Source organism: Arvicanthis niloticus, chromosome 1 (genome assembly GCF_011762505.2).
Source record: "Arvicanthis niloticus isolate mArvNil1 chromosome 1, mArvNil1.pat.X, whole genome shotgun sequence".
Lineage (NCBI taxonomy): Eukaryota > Metazoa > Chordata > Mammalia > Rodentia > Muridae > Arvicanthis > Arvicanthis niloticus.
This window is the reverse complement of record NC_047658.1, coordinates 118406460-118426512: the sequence shown is the minus strand read 5'-3', so window position 1 is coordinate 118426512 and position 20053 is coordinate 118406460. Positions and strand designations below refer to the sequence as shown.

The 20053-nt window shown below is 46.7% G+C and overlaps 1 protein-coding gene across 1 annotated transcript in view; it reads left to right on the top strand.

Annotated features, from left to right (window-relative positions):
• Window positions 1-11619: 11619 nt before the first annotated feature.
• Window positions 11620-20053, top strand: part of Fads2 (fatty acid desaturase 2) — a 40369-nt gene continuing 31935 nt past the window's right edge. Inside the window, exon 1 of the mRNA XM_034500990.2 lies at window positions 11620-11965. Within this exon, the coding sequence (XP_034356881.1) occupies window positions 11759-11965 (207 nt within the window). The 5' untranslated portion in view covers window positions 11620-11758. The remainder of the gene's footprint in view (window positions 11966-20053) is intronic.

The following is a 20053-nucleotide window of genomic DNA, read 5'->3' as shown; positions in this document are numbered from 1 at the left end:
TTTATTTACTTTTATTTCGTGTGCAGTTGTGTTTTGCCTATGTGTATATCTGTGTGCGTGTGCTTGATCCCCAGGAGCTGGGATTATAGACAGTTGTCAGCTGCTGTGTGGGAGCTGAGAGTTGAACCCAGGCCCTCTGGAAGAGCAGTCAGTGTTCTTTACTGCTGAATCATCTCTCCAGATCCCAAGAACTGACTCTTGAAAGCTGTCCTCTGACCTCCATGTGAATGCTGTGGCATGTGCATGCCCCCTACACTAAATAAATAGCAAATGTTTTAAAAAATCTACTTTTGCTTCTTTACCAAACACAACATACCATTGCCCCTGCTGCTAAGCACTTCCGAGGAGTCTGGCCTTCCAAAGGCCTAACTTCCACCCTGTCCCAGAAGCTTTGAGGGACTCAAGGCCCTGTGCTTCCTACAGACCTCACTGCATCTAGCCTGCAGTGTGTCTCACAGAAAAGGGACCAGTCTTTCTCCCTCTGTGTCTTTCTGTGTCTTGAGGCCCAGAGATAGCATGGATGTTCTTAGGGTCTGACAAACCTCAGGAGTCCTTTGGCTGAGGCCAGGCCCAGCCAAACCCCAGTCTCTATTTCTACATGGCCAAAAAGTGCTCCTTGACAAGTCCTTTAGTTGAGATCATGCATAGGAAAACACTTATGTAACTGTCCTGCCTGCACTTCCCCTCAGATGGGAAGCCTGAGCCTTGGAGAGGCCTGGTCTAGAAGCAAAGTCACTTAGTGAGTAGCTCACAGGCTTCTTTTCTTTGTCCTGCACCAAAAGAGGCAGGATACCCTGTGGCAGTGCCTAAGCAGCATGCTGAAGGCAGAAGCCCAGGGCCTTGGGTGGGAGCATGGGCAGGCATCCTCAAAGTGTGGTCTGCACACTACACCTCCCACAAATTGCCGGTCTGAGACTAGAAAAGTGCTGTAATTGGGAGTCAGCATTTAGGAATGCTTCTAGCAATGTGGTGAAGTAATTTTACATCTGAATGCAAATAAAAAAAACCAGGGCTCAGATACTGTGTTGGTTCTGCATTCCATTTTCTTTCTTTCTTTTTTTTTTTTTTTTTTTTTTTAAAAAATGTCTATTTGTAAAATAGATGCCAAATGTGATGGTGCACCTCTTTAATCCCAGTACTCAGGAAATGGAGACAGGAGGAAGGGGAATTCAAGGTCATCTTTGGCTACATGTCAAGTTTGAGGCCATCCTGGGCTACAAAAGACTCTGTGCTCAAAAACCAACGATGTTTAATTAGGTGCAGTATTTGCATATATGTACAACATGCAGTATAAGAGGATGATATATGTATGCAGTATGGACACAGTATGATCAGATCAGGGCAATTAGCATTATAGACTATGAACAATTGGACTCCTCTAGTTGTCTTTTAATTTCTTTTCACATGCTTTTTACTACTGTCTGTGTGTTCATGTGATGCATGTGTCAGTGCAGGCATGCTTGTGGAGGCCAGAGGACTAGCTGTGGGAGTCAGGTCTCTCCTTGACCATAAGTTCTGGAGGTTGAAGCCAAGCCGTTAGGCTTGGTGCAAGTGTGTTTACCTGCTAAGTCCCCCTGTGGAGTCTTGTTTGGTTATTTTGATGGATATAATTAACTGCAGGTTATAGTCACACTTCCATGCTTAGAGCTCTAGACAGAATCTCTCCTTAATAGCCTAATAGCTATTCTTTTTTTTTTCTTTTTCTGTCTCTCTTTTTCCCTTCGGTTGTGTATGTCTGTGTACCTTGAGCATGCCTGACACCCAAAGAGGTCAGAAGAGAGTGTCAGATACCCTGAAACTGGAGTTACAAGTGATTGTGTGTGTGTGTGTGTGTGTGTGTGTGTGTGTGTGTGTGTGTGTGCATGCATGCATGCTGGGAATTGAACCCAGGTCCTCTGGAAGAGTAGCCAGTGCTCTTCACGGCTGAGCCATCTTTCCAGCCCTCTAACTGTGCTCTAATCTTTGTGTTACTGCTCTCCACTTTTGAAGTCTCACCTGGCATTTTCCTATCCCATTTTCTATGACATTGTGTTATTTGTTCTTGTCATATTTCAGAAAGTCTCATTCTGTGGTGGATTAGAAACTAAAACCCAAACAGCTGTCTCTTTCTCCCAGGACAGTTTGAGCAGCACGTTATGGTGGCCATGACCGCTCCCCTCCCGTGCCAAGCATAGGTCTTTGGCCTCAGAATTAACACAGAAAAAAAAAAAAAATAACTTTCAGTTGATTGGCTGAGCCAACTGGTGGGCAGAGCCCAAAGGTCTGTGTTTTAGCCCTGAGTAGACACAGTCCCAAGGCCCAGGCAAGCAAGTGGCTTGGTTGTTGTTTCCAATTAATATACAAAGTAATGGACTTCATTGAGACTTTTTAAACATTGTTTCTGTGGCTCATAGCTCCTACCTCACCCCATTGTCCCCTGCTCTGTCCTCCTGCTTGTCCCTTTTATCCTCTCAGTAGCCAGGCAGCTTCATGACTCTGTGTGCCATGAGAAGACTAGCTCCCACAGCCTGTCAGTGTACAAAGAAAGGCCCTGTGTGTTGCACTTGGGGTTCTCACTAAGTCATATATCTGACAGAGCAATCAGGAATTAAAACAACAACAAAATGTATATATCTTTATTATTGGAAGGGTGGGGCATATATGTAACGAAGCACACATGTAGAAATCTCCTCCTACCATGTGGGTTCCAGGGATTGAACTCAGGTTGTCAGACTTGATGGTAAGCAACCTTTACTTACGGAGCCATTTCACCTGCCCAGAATTTTTTTTTTTTGGTGTGTGTGGGGGGTGGGGAAGGACATAGTCTCATGAATTCTGGGCTGACCTCAAAATTTCTAAGCCATCCAGGTTGGCTTTCAACTCCTGATCCTCCTGTCTGCATCTCTCCAGGGCTAGGATAATAGGCGTGTGCTACCATGTATGTGTTATGGGGTGTTGGGGATGGAGCCCAGAACTTTACATATCCCAAGCAAGCACCCCACCAACTGAGCTACATCTCCAGTCTGGGATTGTCTTCTTTCTTTTCTTGGGGCAGTGGTTCTTTTAAAGACAAATTCTTGCTAAATGGCCTTAAACTCCACCTTGTGACTCTCACTCCTCCACCCACTGAGTATTGGAATTCTAGGCTTATACTATGCCTGGCTCAGTAGTCAGGGATATGATACCCAAGGCTTGTAATGTGGTCAGTATTTCAGGGTGCTATAGCCAGGGGTTGAACTGGCTTTCAACGCCAGGAGGAGTAAGTAAGACTAAGAACTAAGAGGTCATGGTCATGTCTGGGGAACTTGAGAAGCTCCATGTGCCTGGAGGGTGAGCACTGGAATAGAAAAAAATAAAGAGCCATGTAAGTGAGGTGGGAACCAGGCAGTAAGCATTAAACACAGGATATATAACCCAAGGAGGGAGGGTGCAGATGCTGAGGGAGGGGAGCTTGGGGTTAGAGAGAGGAAATGCACTTCAGAGTTCACTAGGCTTGGAGTTAACTTTAGCCCACCTCACTTCCATGGGTGAGGATGGTGAGAGGATGCAAGTCTGCCTGGAGGCTTAACAGATTGGTAAATGCGTGAAGAAAAGTTCCTAGTGTCAATACCCAGAGTCATGGCCAACGCAGGAGCAAGGAGAGGTGAGGTTCTCTGTCTCCGTTGCTCCAAACCTGATTCTACTACAGGCAGGTGGGCCCTTAGCATCTGCCAGCCTTCTGGGACCAGATAGGACTCTCAGATGACTCAGTGAGCCCGCACCCAACTTGTGGCCCCTGCACACAACTGCAGCCTCAACCAGCTACCTTAAAATAGGACAGGTGGTGGCTTGAATTTGAAGCCACCAGTAAAATCACAGATGGGAAAGGAGATTAGAGGTAACCCACTCAACACCATCATGTTTACAAGAGAGGGAAGAGCTGAGAGAAGGTGAGGAGCTTGGAGGGAGGCTGCCTCCATTTGTGTCCTTTGAACAGCACACTGGTCTTCTGTCAGCTGCTCCACTTGGCTTCCAGATGAAGATGGACAATGATATTAAATGACTGGGCCAAGATAGGACACTGTCACCTCTAAGGGTGGCATCTGAAGCTGAGCAGTGCAGAGGGCTCTATGAAGATCTGGACAGGTCATCAGATCTGACAAGGCCTTTGTGCCATGGAAGCAGTTGGTACCTGATGCATGTTGTAGTATTTGTGTATTTTACCCAGGATCCATATATCTGTTCAGTAAGAGAGTAGTGGGTGAAGGTGCCTAGACTGTTCTATTCTTATTTGGTTTTTCCATTTTTATTTGGTTTTTCACCAGCCTCTTAGCTTCAGAATAGACTATCCTGTTCTTATCTTAGACATAAAAAAACCTCTCAGACTTTCTAGATTGCTGCTCTCTCTGTCTGTCTCTGTCGCTGTCGCTGTCTCTCTCTCTCTCTCTCTCTCTCTCTCTCTCTCTCTCTCTGTCCATGTTTGTGTGTGTCTGTGTGCACATGGAAATCACCAACTATGTAGACTGGCTGGCCAGCAAGCCCCAAGAATCATCCTGCTTTCCTCCTATCCTGTCATAGGATTACAGATGTGTATGTCACCATCATATCACATCATGTGTAGTTATGAGGGATCCAAACTCAAATTCTCTTGTTTGCATGGCAAGGCACCTTGCCAACTGAGCAATGTCCCTAGCCTGTGTTTTAAAGGTAAAACCAGACCATCACTAGGCTTCCATGACCATGTCCTTTTTGGCCCTGCCTGTACCATGTGCCCTTGCAACTTCTTGCCCCAGGTCTGTGATCACAGCTCTCTGCTTCAGCTCCACCTCTGTGGCTCCTTTTCCTCAGCAATACTTCTGAGCCTCACAAAGTTGGTTGTATATCAGAACTCATCTGTCCCACCTCATAGAATATATGGAAAGAAAGAGCCATGGAAGCATGGGGGTGACATGTGTGCCTAGCCCTTTGCATTCCTGAACGTTTCATTGGGAAAAGAGCCCTGGACCAAGTCCTGGGTTTCATTCTGCAGCCACCCAGCTTCATGAAACCAGTTCCCTATCTGATCAATCAAAAGATTAGATTAGAAGCTAAAATGCTTCTAGCTCCAACATGCTGGCTGTATGCACAGGTCATATTTCTATCTAGATGTGTATGTACTATGTGTCATACATTACATTACACAGTGGTCACAGAAGCCATTGGAAGCACCAGGATGCATCAGCAACTCTTGTTAAGCCAGTGGTTCTCAACCTGTGGGTCACGACTCCTTGGTCACACATCACATATTTGCCAGGTTAGCCAAAATGGCAAGCTTGCTGTTCAGTTAGAAACTGTACTGGCTGGCTTTGTATCCACTTGATACAAGCTGGAGTTATCACAGAGAAAAAAGCTTCAGTTGAGGAAATGCCTCCATGAGATCCAGCTGTAAGGCATTTTCTCAATTAGTGATCAAGGAGGGCGGGCCCATTGTGGGTGGTGCCGTCCCTGGGCTGGTGGTCTTGGCTTCTATAAGAAAGCAAACTGAGCAAGTCAGGGGAAGCAAGCCAGTAAGTAACATCCCTCCATGGCCTCTGCATCAACTCCTGCATCCTGACCTGCTTGAGTTCAGTCCTGACTTCCTTTGGTGATGAACAGCAATGTGGAAGTGTAGGCTGAATAAACCCTTTCCTCCCCAACTTGCTTCTTGGTCATGATGTTTGTGCAGGAATAGAAACCCTGACTAAGACAGAGACTTTGTCTCAAAAAAAAAAAAATGAAGGTGGAAATTAATCAAACAAGACAGGTAATATAGACCCCTGGTCTCCACATACACATGAATATATATGTAAACACACACACACACACACACACACACACACACACACACACCACTACACATACAAAGACATTGACCTTTTAGTCAGGACTTCTGACTCAAACTTTCTAGTCCTTGTCCAGGTCTTTATCTCTTTGTAGCCTTGGTTAATCCCATCATCTGTGCTGGCCCTTAGCCATCTTAAAATGAGGTCCTTCTAGATCTAAAAGCTATGATATTTCAACATGAGCAAATGTGTGTGAACTTAATGCACTTGAAAAGAAAGCCCAAGGTCTCTGGGGCCATGCTCTCTCCTAGCGAAAGCTGCTGGATCCACAGATGTTGCTTGCCTTGTTTACTCTGCCCTTGGCATAGATGGAAATGCAATAAATGTCCTTGAGTGCTTGAAAGAATACTTTTAAGCTTAACTATTTTCCTACTCTTTAGACCTGACGCTCATCCAGGCGGTATTATTCGCTAGAAATGGTGTAGATTATGGATCATGCAAATCCCCTCAGTGCTTAGAAGCTGTGGGACCTTGGGCAAGTTATGCAGCCTCTCTGAGCCTTATTTTATCATGGGTGAAAGGAGACTGATGAGTCCTGCTTTCTGGCACTATTATGAGGAGAATAGATGAATGTTTTAGAGCTGTGAACACAGTCCTTGGTGCATAGTGACTGTTCCAAGAAATCTTAATGACAGAAACAAACATTAGCACCAACATCATCAACACCCTGCTGCCAAGGATTATAGAAACAACAGCAGCAAGATGAAGAAATGGAGCTCTCTGTCTCTCTGTAGACTTCTCAGTTTTTGCAAGTCTCATGTTAATTGTATGATTTTATCTTCATAATCCAGTGAGAGCAGTGTTACACCCACTTTCCAGTTGAGAAGACTGAGGCTCAGATAAATCAAATGATCTGGTCCAGAATGTAGACAGGAATCTGATTCTCTGGTACCAGTGGTCTGTCCATCAAGTCAGTGTTCTCCCAGGACAACGACATAGGGTCATGTAGAAGCAACAATCTTGTCTGATGTGAGAACTGCAGACTAGGAATACCTCACCCCACCTGGGCTCTCTGAGTGTGTAGAGCAGCTATTATCCACCATGCTCTGATGTGTTCACTCACAGATAAAGGACACCCCTCTAAGTTTATGCAGTCAGTCTGATTCTCCTCCTTAGGCTTCTTTAAGCTTGGCACTCTAGGATTTAGTGCCCAGCTACTTATTTCTTATTATTTCTTGTTCCTTTTTTAAAAAAGGTTTTTAAAATTGAAATACTTTTATATTTTAATTAAAATATAATTCTATCACTTTCCTCCTTCCTCTTTCTCCCTTCAGCCACCTTCCCTCTCTCCACCTCCTCCACTCAAATTGATAGCTTTTCTTTGGTTATTATTGTTACATACACATATAGAGGTACAAATATGCAAAGATATATAAATGCAACCTCATGTGTTTGTTTTTGTTGTTTGTGTGTGTGTGGTTTCAGGGCTGACTAGCTTGTATTGGACAACCACTGGCTCATAGGCATTGCAGCTATTGTTGCTTCCCTCCCTTGGAAGGTTGCATGGCATCTTCTGGTACCATGACACTCTTCAGACTAACCGGTGCATCTTTTTCTGTTGTGTGAGAGCAGAGCATCCCCCACCATAATTCACATAAAAATAAAGTCACTTCTTCCCCAAATCCTGAGTGTATATCACCTGTCAGCTCATAGGGATCTGTCTGCCTGCTTTTGTCTCCTGAGTCCTGGGGTTAAGGTGTGTGGTAGCACATCCAACATTAAGATAATTTCTTGCAGTCCAGGCTGATCTCAAACTCAAAATGCCTAATGTGGCACTATTGGGAGACATTGAAGCCTTTAAGAGGTGAGGCCTAATGGGACTATTTTCAGATCACTGCTCTCTCTCTCTCTCTCTCTCTCTCTCTCTCTCTCTCTCTCTGTGTGTGTGTGTGTGTATGTGTGTGTCAGAGTGCATGTGTATACGTAGGTGCACATGTGCATGCATGTGTGTGTATGCGTGTGCATGTGGAGAGCAGAGATTAGCACCAGGTATCCTTTACTATGGCTCTCCAGTTTTACCTTTTAAGACAGAGCCTCTCCCTGAATCCTGAACTCACCAACTGGGTAGACTGCTACCCAGCTCTGGAGATCTTCCTCTCTACCCCTAACCCCAGAAGTAGGGTTGCAGACATGCACCATTACCCCCAGCTTCCATGTGGGTGCCAGGGATCTGACCTCGTGTCCTTATGCTTGTGTGACAGGCACTTTATGGACTGGGCCATCTCTCAGCCCTGGAACCCTTCCTAACCTTTATCTCTCTCTTGCACATGTTCTGTCCTGTTGTTAAACCACAAGCAACAAGATCAACTGACATGGCCCGAAGCTTCTTAAACTGTGAGTCCAGACAAACCATTTCCAGACTTAGGTCGATCTGATGGTGTTTGTTACTGTCACTGGAAGCTGATCAACATATTTTAGAATTGGAAAGTGTGCAATGACCTGAGAGGTAAAGGGAGATAGGAAGTAAAGCAAACATGAGCTGACTAGTCAGCAGATCCGGTAATAAATGAGCTTTCAGAGTTGGGGGTGGAAGACATGAGAAGCAGGAAACGTGAGGGAGAATTTTAAAGATTGGGGCGATGTGGCCATATTGACCAACAATGGGAAGAAGAGATGAAAGACAGCAGAATGCTATCTCCTCTGAGCTTTCTCTTTACTGGATTTGCTCACAAGGTCCCATATCTTCCGTTCCTTCCTAACCCCCTACAACATGCAGGGTGGTTAAAGGATGTGAGCCTCTTTCACTAAACCCTGAGCAACTGCACTCTTCCTTCTATGGAGTGGCTGTCTCCAGCAGCCACCAGAGTGTCCTTGAAGGGCAAGAAGGACATCCGTTCTCACCCATTCAGTGAGAACCATGTGTATGAGAGCCCTCTCTACAGGCTCTGTCTCCTCACACACATGAGGACTGGGCCTGGTCTTTGGCCCATTTGGAGTGCTGGGAGAGTCTGGGCTCCATGCCACCCAAGCTGATCTCTTGTTTCTGATAAAGATCAATAATCACAATGATGTCCTAGTGGGGTCCCAGGAAACTGCAGTTCTTGGTGCTGCTGGAGGTTCAGGGAGCCAGAATCTGAGGGAGAAGCAGATGCCAAAGGAACTGCACCCCTCTGTGTCTGAGATAGCCCCCTTTCCAAAGTAGTTCTAGGGTAGGTTGGATATTGTAAGGTTTTCCCTGAGTAAATGGCCACATCAGCCCATTCAAGCAGGAAGAACAGTCAGTCCGGAAGGAACAGGAAGAGGGCAGAGGACAATGCCAGGTCACAGCTGCTGTGCTGTCAGCCTCCTATAGCTGTTGCCCAATCCTGGCTCTTGTCCCCTCCCCAAGAACACTGAGCTTACCCAGCAGTTCCCTTGACTTTGCCTGCATCCCTTTTTGGCCCCAAGCTGCCACTGTAGTTTTCTTTCTTTGGGAAAACAAAAACATAAAAACTATTTTAATTATGCCTGTCTGTGTGTGGGTGTGTGCATGTGAGTACAGGTACCCAAGGTGGCCAGAAGAGGGCGTTGAAGCCCCTGGAGCTGGAATTACAGGCACTTGTGAGATGGCCAACATGGGTGCTGGAAATCAAATTGGGTCCTCTGAAACAGCAATACAAGGATTTAAGCACCCTATCATCTCTTCAACCCTTCCTCCCACCTTGAATCTACTCTGTAGAAAAGATAAACTTGAACTTCCGGTCATCCTGCCTTTACCTCTTGAGTCTAGAATTTTGTGTGTGCACCACCGTGCTAGGAGTCTAGCTCAGGGCCTAGGACGTTCGGTGAATACTCTGGTTGGTGCAGCCCCAAGCCCTGCAGTTCTCTTTATATACCACAGGTCCCATCAGAGTACACCCTGATTGGTGGATTTCTAATACTCTTCTCCATGGCCAAGCCTTCAGTCCTTGTCCTTCTTTAGGCATGTGGGGATGTTATGAACTTGAACTCTACTCACACCAGCCCTGGTTGACCTGTCCGTTTATTCCTGTCTTCCTTACAGTCTGCTGTAGCCCATTCTTGGGGCCTCTCACTTGGTCTTATCTCAGCCTTCCAAGTTTCTGCTGTGAGACATTTATTGGGGTCCCCTTTTAACTGTTATTCATTCCTCTGAGCTTTAAAACTCTAAAAAAGTTTCATTAAAACGATTTGTGTATTTGTGGTAATCCATCTTTTGAAAACAAACACGCAAACACAAAACAGCTTTCTTGACTTTCTTATATTACATCTTTAACATGCACAAAAATCCGTCTTGCTCCTTACGCATAGTCGTGTCCCAGCCTCCTGCAGGATCTTGCTTTGCAGCCTGGGCCAGCCTTGGACTCATGGCAATATCCTGCCTCAGGTTTCTGACTGTTGACAGTGTGGACATGGCCACCACACCTACTTCATTCGCTCTTTTGGACAGGCCATACAGTTTGGATGTTTGTTTCCTCTCCTCTAAGACAAAGATGCTTCACTCACACTCCTTGAGTCTGGAGTTTGTGGAATGAAGAAAGGATGCTCCTGGCAGATGCCAGGACAGAATGAGATGAGCATATCGTGGGAGGGACTGTGGAAATGGCATTACCCCCTTACTGGTCCAGGTACTTCCTTTGGACCCGTGTCATGAGGAGCTAGACAGCTCAGGGTTTGGAAAGGGCCGTGGAAGAGACCAAACAGGGCCTCTAGTAAGCATGTGCATTTTGATCATTTTATCTCTCTTAACTGCAGCCTCTTCATTTTGCAGTTAGCTATAACAATATCATAGGATTGTGGTGAGATTTCAGTGAACAGGGTCCCTCTTCCTACTCCCTTGGTTTCAGTCTTTCTTTCCTGCAGTTGGTGCACTACTGTCGAATCTATCTTGGACCTTTATTGTTTCCATGTTTCCTAACTAAGCTTGTGAACTCTCTCTCAGTCGAAGACAAGAACGGTGTCCAGTTCATCCTGGCATCCTCCCCAGGAGCCACCCTCTGCGGGCGGCACTTAGCAGGAGGAAGAAAGCAGAGGTTCCGCAGTTCTTTTCCAAGATGGTCTGATTTAAAGCCCTGGTTAAACAGAGACCCATTTCTGGCTCTATTCTTTAGGAAGGTTGCAGGAAAGCAACAAACAATATGGATCTCTTAGACAACGTGAGATACGGGAGTCTGAGTCCCAGGGAGAAATGACATAACAGCCCAGGAGGGGGCCTTGTTCAGTTGGAGGCCGAGCGTTGCTCACTATAGCCGCTGCGCCTCCTTTGTGCGAGCATCAGGTGCAAATCCCCTGAGCGCGGGCCGAGCGCGCTCGCGCCTAGAAGCGCGCAAAGAAAAGCCCAGCCGCCGCCCCCATTCTCCCTCCCAGCTCCTCAGAGAGCTACTCCGGCTTCCCCCGCTCCAGCCAGCGAAGGGAGGAGGAGGAGGTCAGACACGTCGCCGGCCGCCCAGCAGGGCTTTACTCCATGCGGGCGGGCGCGAGGGAGGGGGGAGCCGTGGACCCGCCGCTCCAGCCCGCTGGCCTTCGAAAGATCCTCCTGGGCCAATGGCAGGCGGGGCGACGAGCCCTGATTGGTGCAGGCGCTCTGCTGATCACTGTGGAAACCCGGGTGGCGGGGAACTCGGGAGGATGCGGAGCCCGGAGCGGGGGGAGCCAGAGGGGTGAGGGGAGGAGGCGTCGAGGCCCTGAGCTACCCTGGAGTTTTCACCGGAGGCAAAAGTCCACTGCAGGCGGGCCGAGGGTGGGCGGAGGAAGGGGACCGCCTGGGGACACTGGGAAGCCAGGGGTACTCCTGAGGGAAGGCAGGGGTACTGGCTAGCTAGTAAAGGCGAGGAGGAGCGAAGGCGAGGGGAGGAGGCGCGGTGGGAGGAGGAGTAGAAGACAAAAGCCGAAAGCGAGGAGGGCGCCGACCGCACACTGCGGCCAGGAGAGGGACCGTCGGTGCTGCGAGCCGCGGGCGCCCGGAGGCCGTAGCGCACGGGGCATCCGGGTAGACAGGCAGCATGGGGAAGGGAGGTAACCAGGGAGAGGGAAGCACCGAGCGCCAGTCTCCGATGCCCACCTTCCGCTGGGAGGAGATTCAGAAGCACAACCTGCGCACCGACCGGTGGCTCGTCATCGACCGCAAGGTCTACAATGTTACCAAATGGTCCCAGCGGCACCCGGGGGGCCACCGTGTCATCGGACACTATTCCGGAGAAGATGCTACGGTAAGAGTCTGGGGGTGCCAGCCACTCTTGTCTGCTGCAGGTTGGTGTCAGGAGTCCGGGGTCCCTGGGCGCCAAACAGATCTCCGGTCCTTAATGGAGCGCAGGACGTCCAACAGGGAAAGAAAATGTACCAGTGCTCTCATCTCGCTCCCAGAATCGTCCTCCTCTGGGTCAGCTGGGCAGACTTGGGCCGAGCCTTTTGGGCGCCAGGCCTTAGCACCTCTGTGGAAGTCCCATCAGTGGCAAACTGCCCGGTGCATGTCCACAGCTCATGCTGCGCGCTGGTCCAGCCGGAGCCAGGGACTCTCCAAAGGGGGCGCTCGGGCCTTCGTGTTTGGCGCTCCCCAAGTGGAAGATGGCCACCTTTGGGCGCCACGGAGAGGAGCTTGAGAGCGGGCAGCCATATGTGGGACTCTCCTGCCAGACCGGGGGGCGGAGAAGGAAAGCTGGTTCCTGGCCAGGACTCGCTCCTGCTTGGACTCCTGTCTGAGAAAGTCCACAATGGCTGCCCGACAGGGACTGCCTAGTAGTTCAGATTCCCACGCTCCCGAGGATTATCCCGACTCACTCCAAGTGCCAGCCTTCTGGGAAATCCTGGTGGGGAATTGGTAGAAGGCGAACGGGCTGGATTTTGCAAAATTCAAGTCCGCAGGGGATCTAGAAGGTGAATCTAGTAGCACTAAGACTGGCTTGGCAACAGGTCCATCTGCCTCTGGGGTTACTATCGGACATTCGACTCACTAGCCCTCTGTATTTAGATCCTGCCAGGATCACCCTTCCCCTCTTGTACTCCTGGAGGTTGTTGAAATCTCAGAGACCTCTGTGGAACTGAGGTGATCCTTATTCACACCAAATGTGTATCTATCCTATATTTGCACAGTACCCCATATCATACCTGGCCCCACCCCCAATCATAAAGGTGTAGTTGGGTGGGTAAGAGGAGAAGCAAAGTCAAAGAAAATCGCACCTTTCTTGGTGAGCTGAGAGCAGAGGAAAAGATGTAGCTGGAGAGAGCTTGGAAAAGATGAGTGGGAAGAGGCTGAGAAGAGGGATAAACTTCTCAGAACTCACTCCACATCAAAGTCCAGGATGCTGACCTGTGTGTGGGCTTTTCTTGTGCAAGTTTGTTAGTTTCTATTCTTTTTTGTTTGTTTTGGTTTTTGTTTTGTTTTTTCTTTTCCTTGGATATTTTATTTATTTACAATACAGATGTCATCCCCTTTCCCCATTTCCCCTCCCTAGAACTCCCCTATTCCATCCTCCTCCTCCTTTTTGCTTTTATACCATTTTAATTACATGCATGTATTAAGGTCAGTTCTAGGTTGAGGGACTAGCAATACAATAGATGCAGATAGTCAAGGAACAAGCAAGACAATAAACACAAATAGTCAAAGAACAAGGCAATAAATAAAATTCTGGGAACACTCCCATGATCACAGTTTTCTAAGGGCTTATCCAGATGACCAAAATATCTGAGCCAACTTCCCTGTCCTAGCCCAAAGTCATTTTCATGTCTGAAGCCTACTTCTTTGTTCTAGCCTAATATTTAGATTCCTATCTGAAATTACTTCTTTGTTCTAGCCTAATATTTAGATAAATGTCTGAAATTACTTTTTTGTTCTAGTCTAATGTCAGATTCCTGCCTGAAGCCTACTTCTTTGTCCTTGGCCAATGTCATATTCCTGCCAAGCAGCCCATTTCCTTGTCCTTGGCCCACGTCAGATTCTTGCCAAGCAGCCCCAAAGGCTCTCCTCCTCTCCCCCTTTTTTATTTTATTAAAAAGACTGAGCCTATCTTAGGTTGTTCTGACAAGAATGCCTTCCTTACCTGTCATGAAATATGCATTATCAAAAGCAATGCACTTCTGTCTTAGGTTGGTAAGGCTCTGTGCAGAATTTTACCCGTCCTTGGCTTGCCAGCCTGTTAATTTAATAACTCTGTCTGGGGGTCCATTTTCAAGTTCAAGCCATGTACTTTGGCTGCCAACATGTTGATATTGTTAAAGACAAACTTTGACATGATGGGCAGGAATAAAAGTATTCCCAGGACAAAAAGGGCTAACATGATCAAGTTATATATGCCATTCTTGAGGTTTGATCAAAATAGAAATACTGACCTCAGGCCATGGGTAATTTTATCAGCAGTATCTACTGCGTCAGTGATCAGGAGAGCAGCAATCTTGAAATTCATAAGATCACTAAGTAAAGTTAAAACATCCTGAGAGGTGTTAGAATTATGCCAAATACATTGCAAGTGTCTTTAAACCTTTTCCTAATTACAATGACTACCACTGTAAATTTTAGAACTAACTTGAATCCAATGGTATTTGGCACGATACTTGAGATGGCTCCTTACTCTTAAACTCTGAACCTTCTTCCAATAATTTGAATATGATGAAGAACATTAACCCGATGTTGCAAATGCCTATCTAAATCCTCTTGTATACTCAACACATTAGTAACAGTTTTGCTAAATAATTAACAAAAGTATCTGTCTTAACTTCTTGTGTCAAAGCAATTGCAGAAGCAGTGGTGCTAGCAATTAATGTAATTAAAGCTGTTATGCCAGCAATAATCAAGCCCACTACCCTCTTGCTTCTGCTTAAAGCCTGACTCATTTCTTTCAGTACTTGCAGGCTATTTTTAGAATACCAGGGTTCTGTGATAGTCAGGGCAATAAACCAAAAGCTGGTTGATAGACCTTCGTAACTGACATGCTGGATTTCAAAACACTAACACAATTAGAAGGTGTACAATCATTGCAATATATTAAATCCTGTAGAAGAAACAAAAGTAATTTTAACTTGACAATTAAAAGAGCCTTAACACATGTGCTAACACCTCTTTGAGATCCAGATCCTGCCCCAACTTTATCCCTTGCTAACATAACATCATAGAGAACTGCAGCTAGCTTCCATATATGTCTCTGAAAATGTCCAGAACCAGACTTCCAAATGAAGACTGTTTTTTCCAATATTGGATTGATTTCTAGACCATCCATGATTGAATCTGAATAACTGGTCGGTCACATTTAAGAACAATACAAGACTCATTATACCTTCTCTTTTTGATTCTCTGTTCCACAAGGCCTAAAAAACTTGAGGCAAGGCAGCTTGTTTCATCAGGGGTATAGGTAAGCAATGGTGGGTCTGGAACATATGTCTAATACAGCTTCCCAGTCACCATTGTCAGAGCACTCAGCAAGCTCACAGGTCAGCATCATTCTTTATCCTGGCATCAGCATGTCTCACCCGTCGCTCTGGCAGCCACCATGCTCCTTCAGCATCCTACACTCCTGGGCATGTTAGAGCTCCTAAGAGTCCAGCCTCCTCTGGGTTTTGTGGGATTGGGTACAGAGCTGACGCCTTAGAACTGCTCCAGGCACAGGTGCAGACCAGAAAGCCTAGTTTCAATTCTTCCACATCTTTTCTCTTTGAGATCACCCTAGGTAGCCATACTCTAATCAATGGACTGGAGGCTTTGATGAAAGGATACAATTTTACTGCAGATTGAGGAGAGAAGTTGGCACATTCATACTGCCTAAAGCCTATTTTCCTTGCCTGTGGACCCTGCTTACGTCCATGGGGCTGGTGATGCTAGACCTTAGGAGAGTGAAAGCTTTTCACATTCCTTGAGTGTCCTAGCTCTCGTGGACCTTCTCACAGTCAGAGAAGACCTTCGTTTCCCAGGGAGAAGACTTTCCAGCTCCTATCTGGGGGTCTTCCCACTGTTTTGGGTGCTGGTGTGTACATGACTCTGTAGGTGAATTGCAGATGGCTTCTTCCCATTCCAGGCTCTTACCAAAAAGTTCCTTAAAAAGTAAAACAACAAATGTGATTGGTTTGATCCGATTATTCCACATTGTGCAATAAATAGGTTCTCTTGTGTGGAAGCTCAGCCTGACAACAGCCCTGAACTTTGTAGTTCCTTTAAGAAGCCAGACGTATTTCATCCTTGTTTTTGGAAGTTCTTAGGGTTTCCCCTAAGGTTCTTAGGGTGCCAGTTTTCTCCGAATGTCTATGCTCATATCTAGCCTAGCAGATACCTGGATGGCTTGCTCTTACGTTCTGAAGGCCTGAGTCCTCTTCCCTGCTAACCTGGTCTCCTTGCTTCCTGTGTCATTTTCATTGGTTCTGAGTCTGGTGTCTGGGATGTTAATTGCCCCATGATAGGAAAGGTAAAGTAGGAGTCAGCATAGGTCGCAGATGTGATCCCTGTGCTTGTTGGATGCAGAGAGTCACTAAGTGGAGACACCCCTCACACTCACCCTCACCCCCACCCCCACCCCCATGGGAGATAATCCTCACCTATTCCAATAAGATGCATGTGGCAAAGTTTGTCATAAATAGTGAGCCCCAGGCAGACACAATGGAAAGTTCTAAGACACTAGAGGAATGGAACAGCTAGAATGTAAAGTACTCACAGAGAAAAGGAGACAGAAGCTAAATCAAAGCGAGCTCATTTGATGTCCCCACATTAAAGCTTACTGCCTTCCCAAATAAGACACAAAACATACTCGGTGGAGACAGAATTGGAGAGCAGTGGAGTAAGCACCAAGGTTTTCTTTGGCATCCCCCTGTTTCTTCTTAAACTGTCTGAGATCAGATTGGCAGAAGGCTTTGGACAATAAAGAAATCTTCAAAGGAAGCATCAAGATGTGGGGATCCCTCCCCAGGCTGTTTCTCAAGGAGCTTTGCCCCTTAGGGGTTTTGCCTTCTTTTTGAGAACCTGAAAGGGGTGATGGAGGATGGACTGTGAGGTTTGGGGACAGACTGATCAGAGTATAGAGCTGGATTCCCTAGAGCACTTTCATTTGCTGCCACTCCAAGGATATCTGTGATATCCTGACAAGAGGCTGGAAGGTGAGGCCAGAGGCCAAGGAGACCATTTTGAGGTCAATCAGTCGAGAATTTTCTGTTCCTGAAGAAAAAAAAAAAAAAACTTCAGAAGTGCCTAAAAGAATGGAGCAGTTGTCACTTGGTCCTTCTGTAATCAGACCCTTGCCTCACTTGTACTACTAAAAGCCACCTACGTGGCATGTGCTCAGAGTCCCAGATACACAGAAGACTAGGGCAGGAGGATTATTTGAACCCCAAGTTTTGAGGCCATCCTAGTACCATAGTGAGATTCCGTCACTGAAAATAAGTAATGTAAGTTTTACAGTTCAAAAACCCATTGGTATATACTATCTCACTTAATTTTCTCAGATCAACCTTGCCACTGTCCTGTCCTGAGGCTCAGAAATCCTGCTCAGGTAGTGTCCAGTCATAGTCGGGATCTGCTGGCACCAAGCTTTGCAGCCTCACCTTCCTCTCCCTCTCCATCTTCCTCTTCTTGGTTTTCTATATCTTTAGTCATTTCTTGCTGGTCCCCCAGAGCTTCTTGTCTTAGATTTGCTGTAGGCACAAAGAACTGTCACCCATGTGCCAAGCCAGTGTTTGCACTTTTCTCGGGAATCTAGGCAGTACAAAACAAGCCCACTTGTGAATTTTCATCTTCAGCAAGAGCTCATGAAACATTCATTGAGCGTCTCCATGGCTCTGAGCTGGGCTCTGATCAGGGCCTCAACACAAAGATGAATAATTCATAGACAGTGGCCTGCATCTACTGGGCTTGTGTCTTTTCCTCATTTTTCTCTTGCTTCAACCTGGATCCTCCACTTCCAGACTCCCACCTGTTCTCTAGCCTGTCCTGCTTTTGGTCTATTCTTTTTGGCCCATCTGCCTTGCTTTCTTACCTCTTAGAATAAAAAAAAAAAAAAGGCAAAGGGGTCCAGAGGTAGGTTCCATCTTTCAGCCACTCCTATATTGTTCCTGTGAAAAAGCAACAGTTGGAAAAATGGAATTGTGCCCCTGTAGACAGGGCAGGAACATATAGAAAAGAGAACCCGAGTTGGGAGTTTCTAGGCCTGGAGGGCAGTTCTCTCTCAGCTGAGTAGGAGCCATCTGATTCCTGCCCCTGCTCTTTGGTGGGAGAAAACCTCCATATCCAGACACAGTATCCCCTGTAATAAAGTACAAATGGAGTCGGGTTGTGGAGATGGCATAGTCGTTAACATACTTGTTAGTGAGAGTGAAGCTCTGATCCCATAACATACTGGATGGGGTAGTAGCTGATAAGTAATTCTAGCCCCTGAATGCAGAGGGGTAGGATCCCCAGAACAAGCTGGCTAGCAAGACTAACCCTGCCAGTGAACTCTGATTGTGAAGCCCTGCCTTCATGAATAAAGTGGACGAGCAATGGAAGATGATTCTCAACATCAATTTTGTGGGCCTCTGTATGCATGCACAAGTATGCATGTGCACACACACAAAACATATGCACACATCCATGAAAATGGAAAGGGGAGAAATGGCATCATGTTTTCAGGCCCAGTCTGCCTCTGTGGGGAATTACTTCCTGTGCAGCCAGGGAAGTCCACATATCCTGTGTTAGCAGATGTTCTCTTGCCAAGGAGTTTATGGGCCACAGAATGCACCTCAGTTTCTTCTCCTTGGAGGGGGGCAGGACCAGTGGACTTTCTGCTCTGCCTGTACCTGTGTGCTGCAGAAAGTAACTCACAAGTCAGTATCCCTGGTGACTGTCATCTTTTTAATCTCTTCCTGTAAACTCCCAGATCCCTCCTGATTATTTTCCTGCTTTGAGAAATCGTCAAAGAACCTTCCCTGGATTGCTGCATGAATTATCATGTACTGTATTTATTGACCCGTACTTCTTAAATCCTGGGCTAAATTCCTGATGTGGAAAGCTAGCTTATTATGGCTTTGCTGTGCAGAAGAACCTGGGCACAGTCAGAAACAGGTTTTGGTACTCTAGGCTCAGTGCAAGGGACAGGAACAGTGAGTTCTGCCCAGAGGTGGCAGGGGCAGGGAAGCTGTGCCTAGAGAAGTCACTGCCATGACAGCTGGGGACAAACAGCAAGCACAGTGCTTACGGATCTGGGCCTGACCTCACTGGGTACCTGCTCACCTCCCCTGCACCTGTTTGTCACCCCTTCCACATTTTGGCTTGCTTCCTAGAAAGACTTTGGCTTCTCTCCCTGTCAGAGAAAGAGAGCCTGCTTCTAACTCTTGTTCCAAAATCATCATTTGGGTTGACCCAGTCTTGCCTTGCACTGTGGCCTACTCTTCAACCCGACATCCCTGTAACCAGACAGCTCTTCGGAGTTACAGTGTTCAAGGCACAGCTATGACCCCTTGAAGCAGTGACATCTGAAGTGAATAGTTCCCAAAGAAGTGAAAGCTCATTTTGTCTTGAAGCAGTGACATCTGAAGTGAATAGTTCCCAAAAAAGAGAAAGCTCATTTTGTCTTAACAGCAGAAAAATCCAAAGTCAGCCATCATGCCCAGGCTCTACCCAGCCAGTTCCTAGGGTGTGACCATAGACAAGTGAGGTCACCAACCTAAGTCTCTTCTCATCCATATTACAGGACCTGAAAGGCTAGGCTGCTATTGTGCTAGTTAACATGTGAAAGCCCGGGGTTCCATTCCTAGTACTACATAAAAGAAAGGCGACAACAAAGTGACCCTCTCCCAGAGCTGGGAAAACAGAGGCTGATGACACAGGCCACCCACCTGGCTTGCTTCCTCGACTATGAAGTGACAGCTGCCTGAAGGCCAACTGGAGTGTGAATGCCATAGTGATGAAGAGCCCCCATGTTCCAGAACGGGTTGTATCAAATAATAGACTGCAAAGTCTATACTGGATTACAGGATGGAAACATAGCCTGGATTAGAGGGTTCACAGCCACGGGGTCCTGGGCTTCTCTGAGCCTTGTGAACTCTTGTGAAGCAGGTGTGGGGATAGTCACCACAGGCTAGATATGGTCCTTTCATCTGTAGATGGCAAGTGTCAGGATTTACAATGAATATGCGACACAATCTGTGCAGTTTTGTGTGTTTGTCTTTTGAGACAGGTTTTCATGTATTGCAGGCTGGCCTCAAACTCACCTTGTAGCTGAGAACAGCTTAAATTTCTGATCCTTCTGTTTCTACCCCCACACCGCTTTCATGCCATGTTGGGGATTAACCCACAGCATCAAGCACACCAGGCAATTACTATCCCAAAGGAGTTATATCCGCAGTTTGTA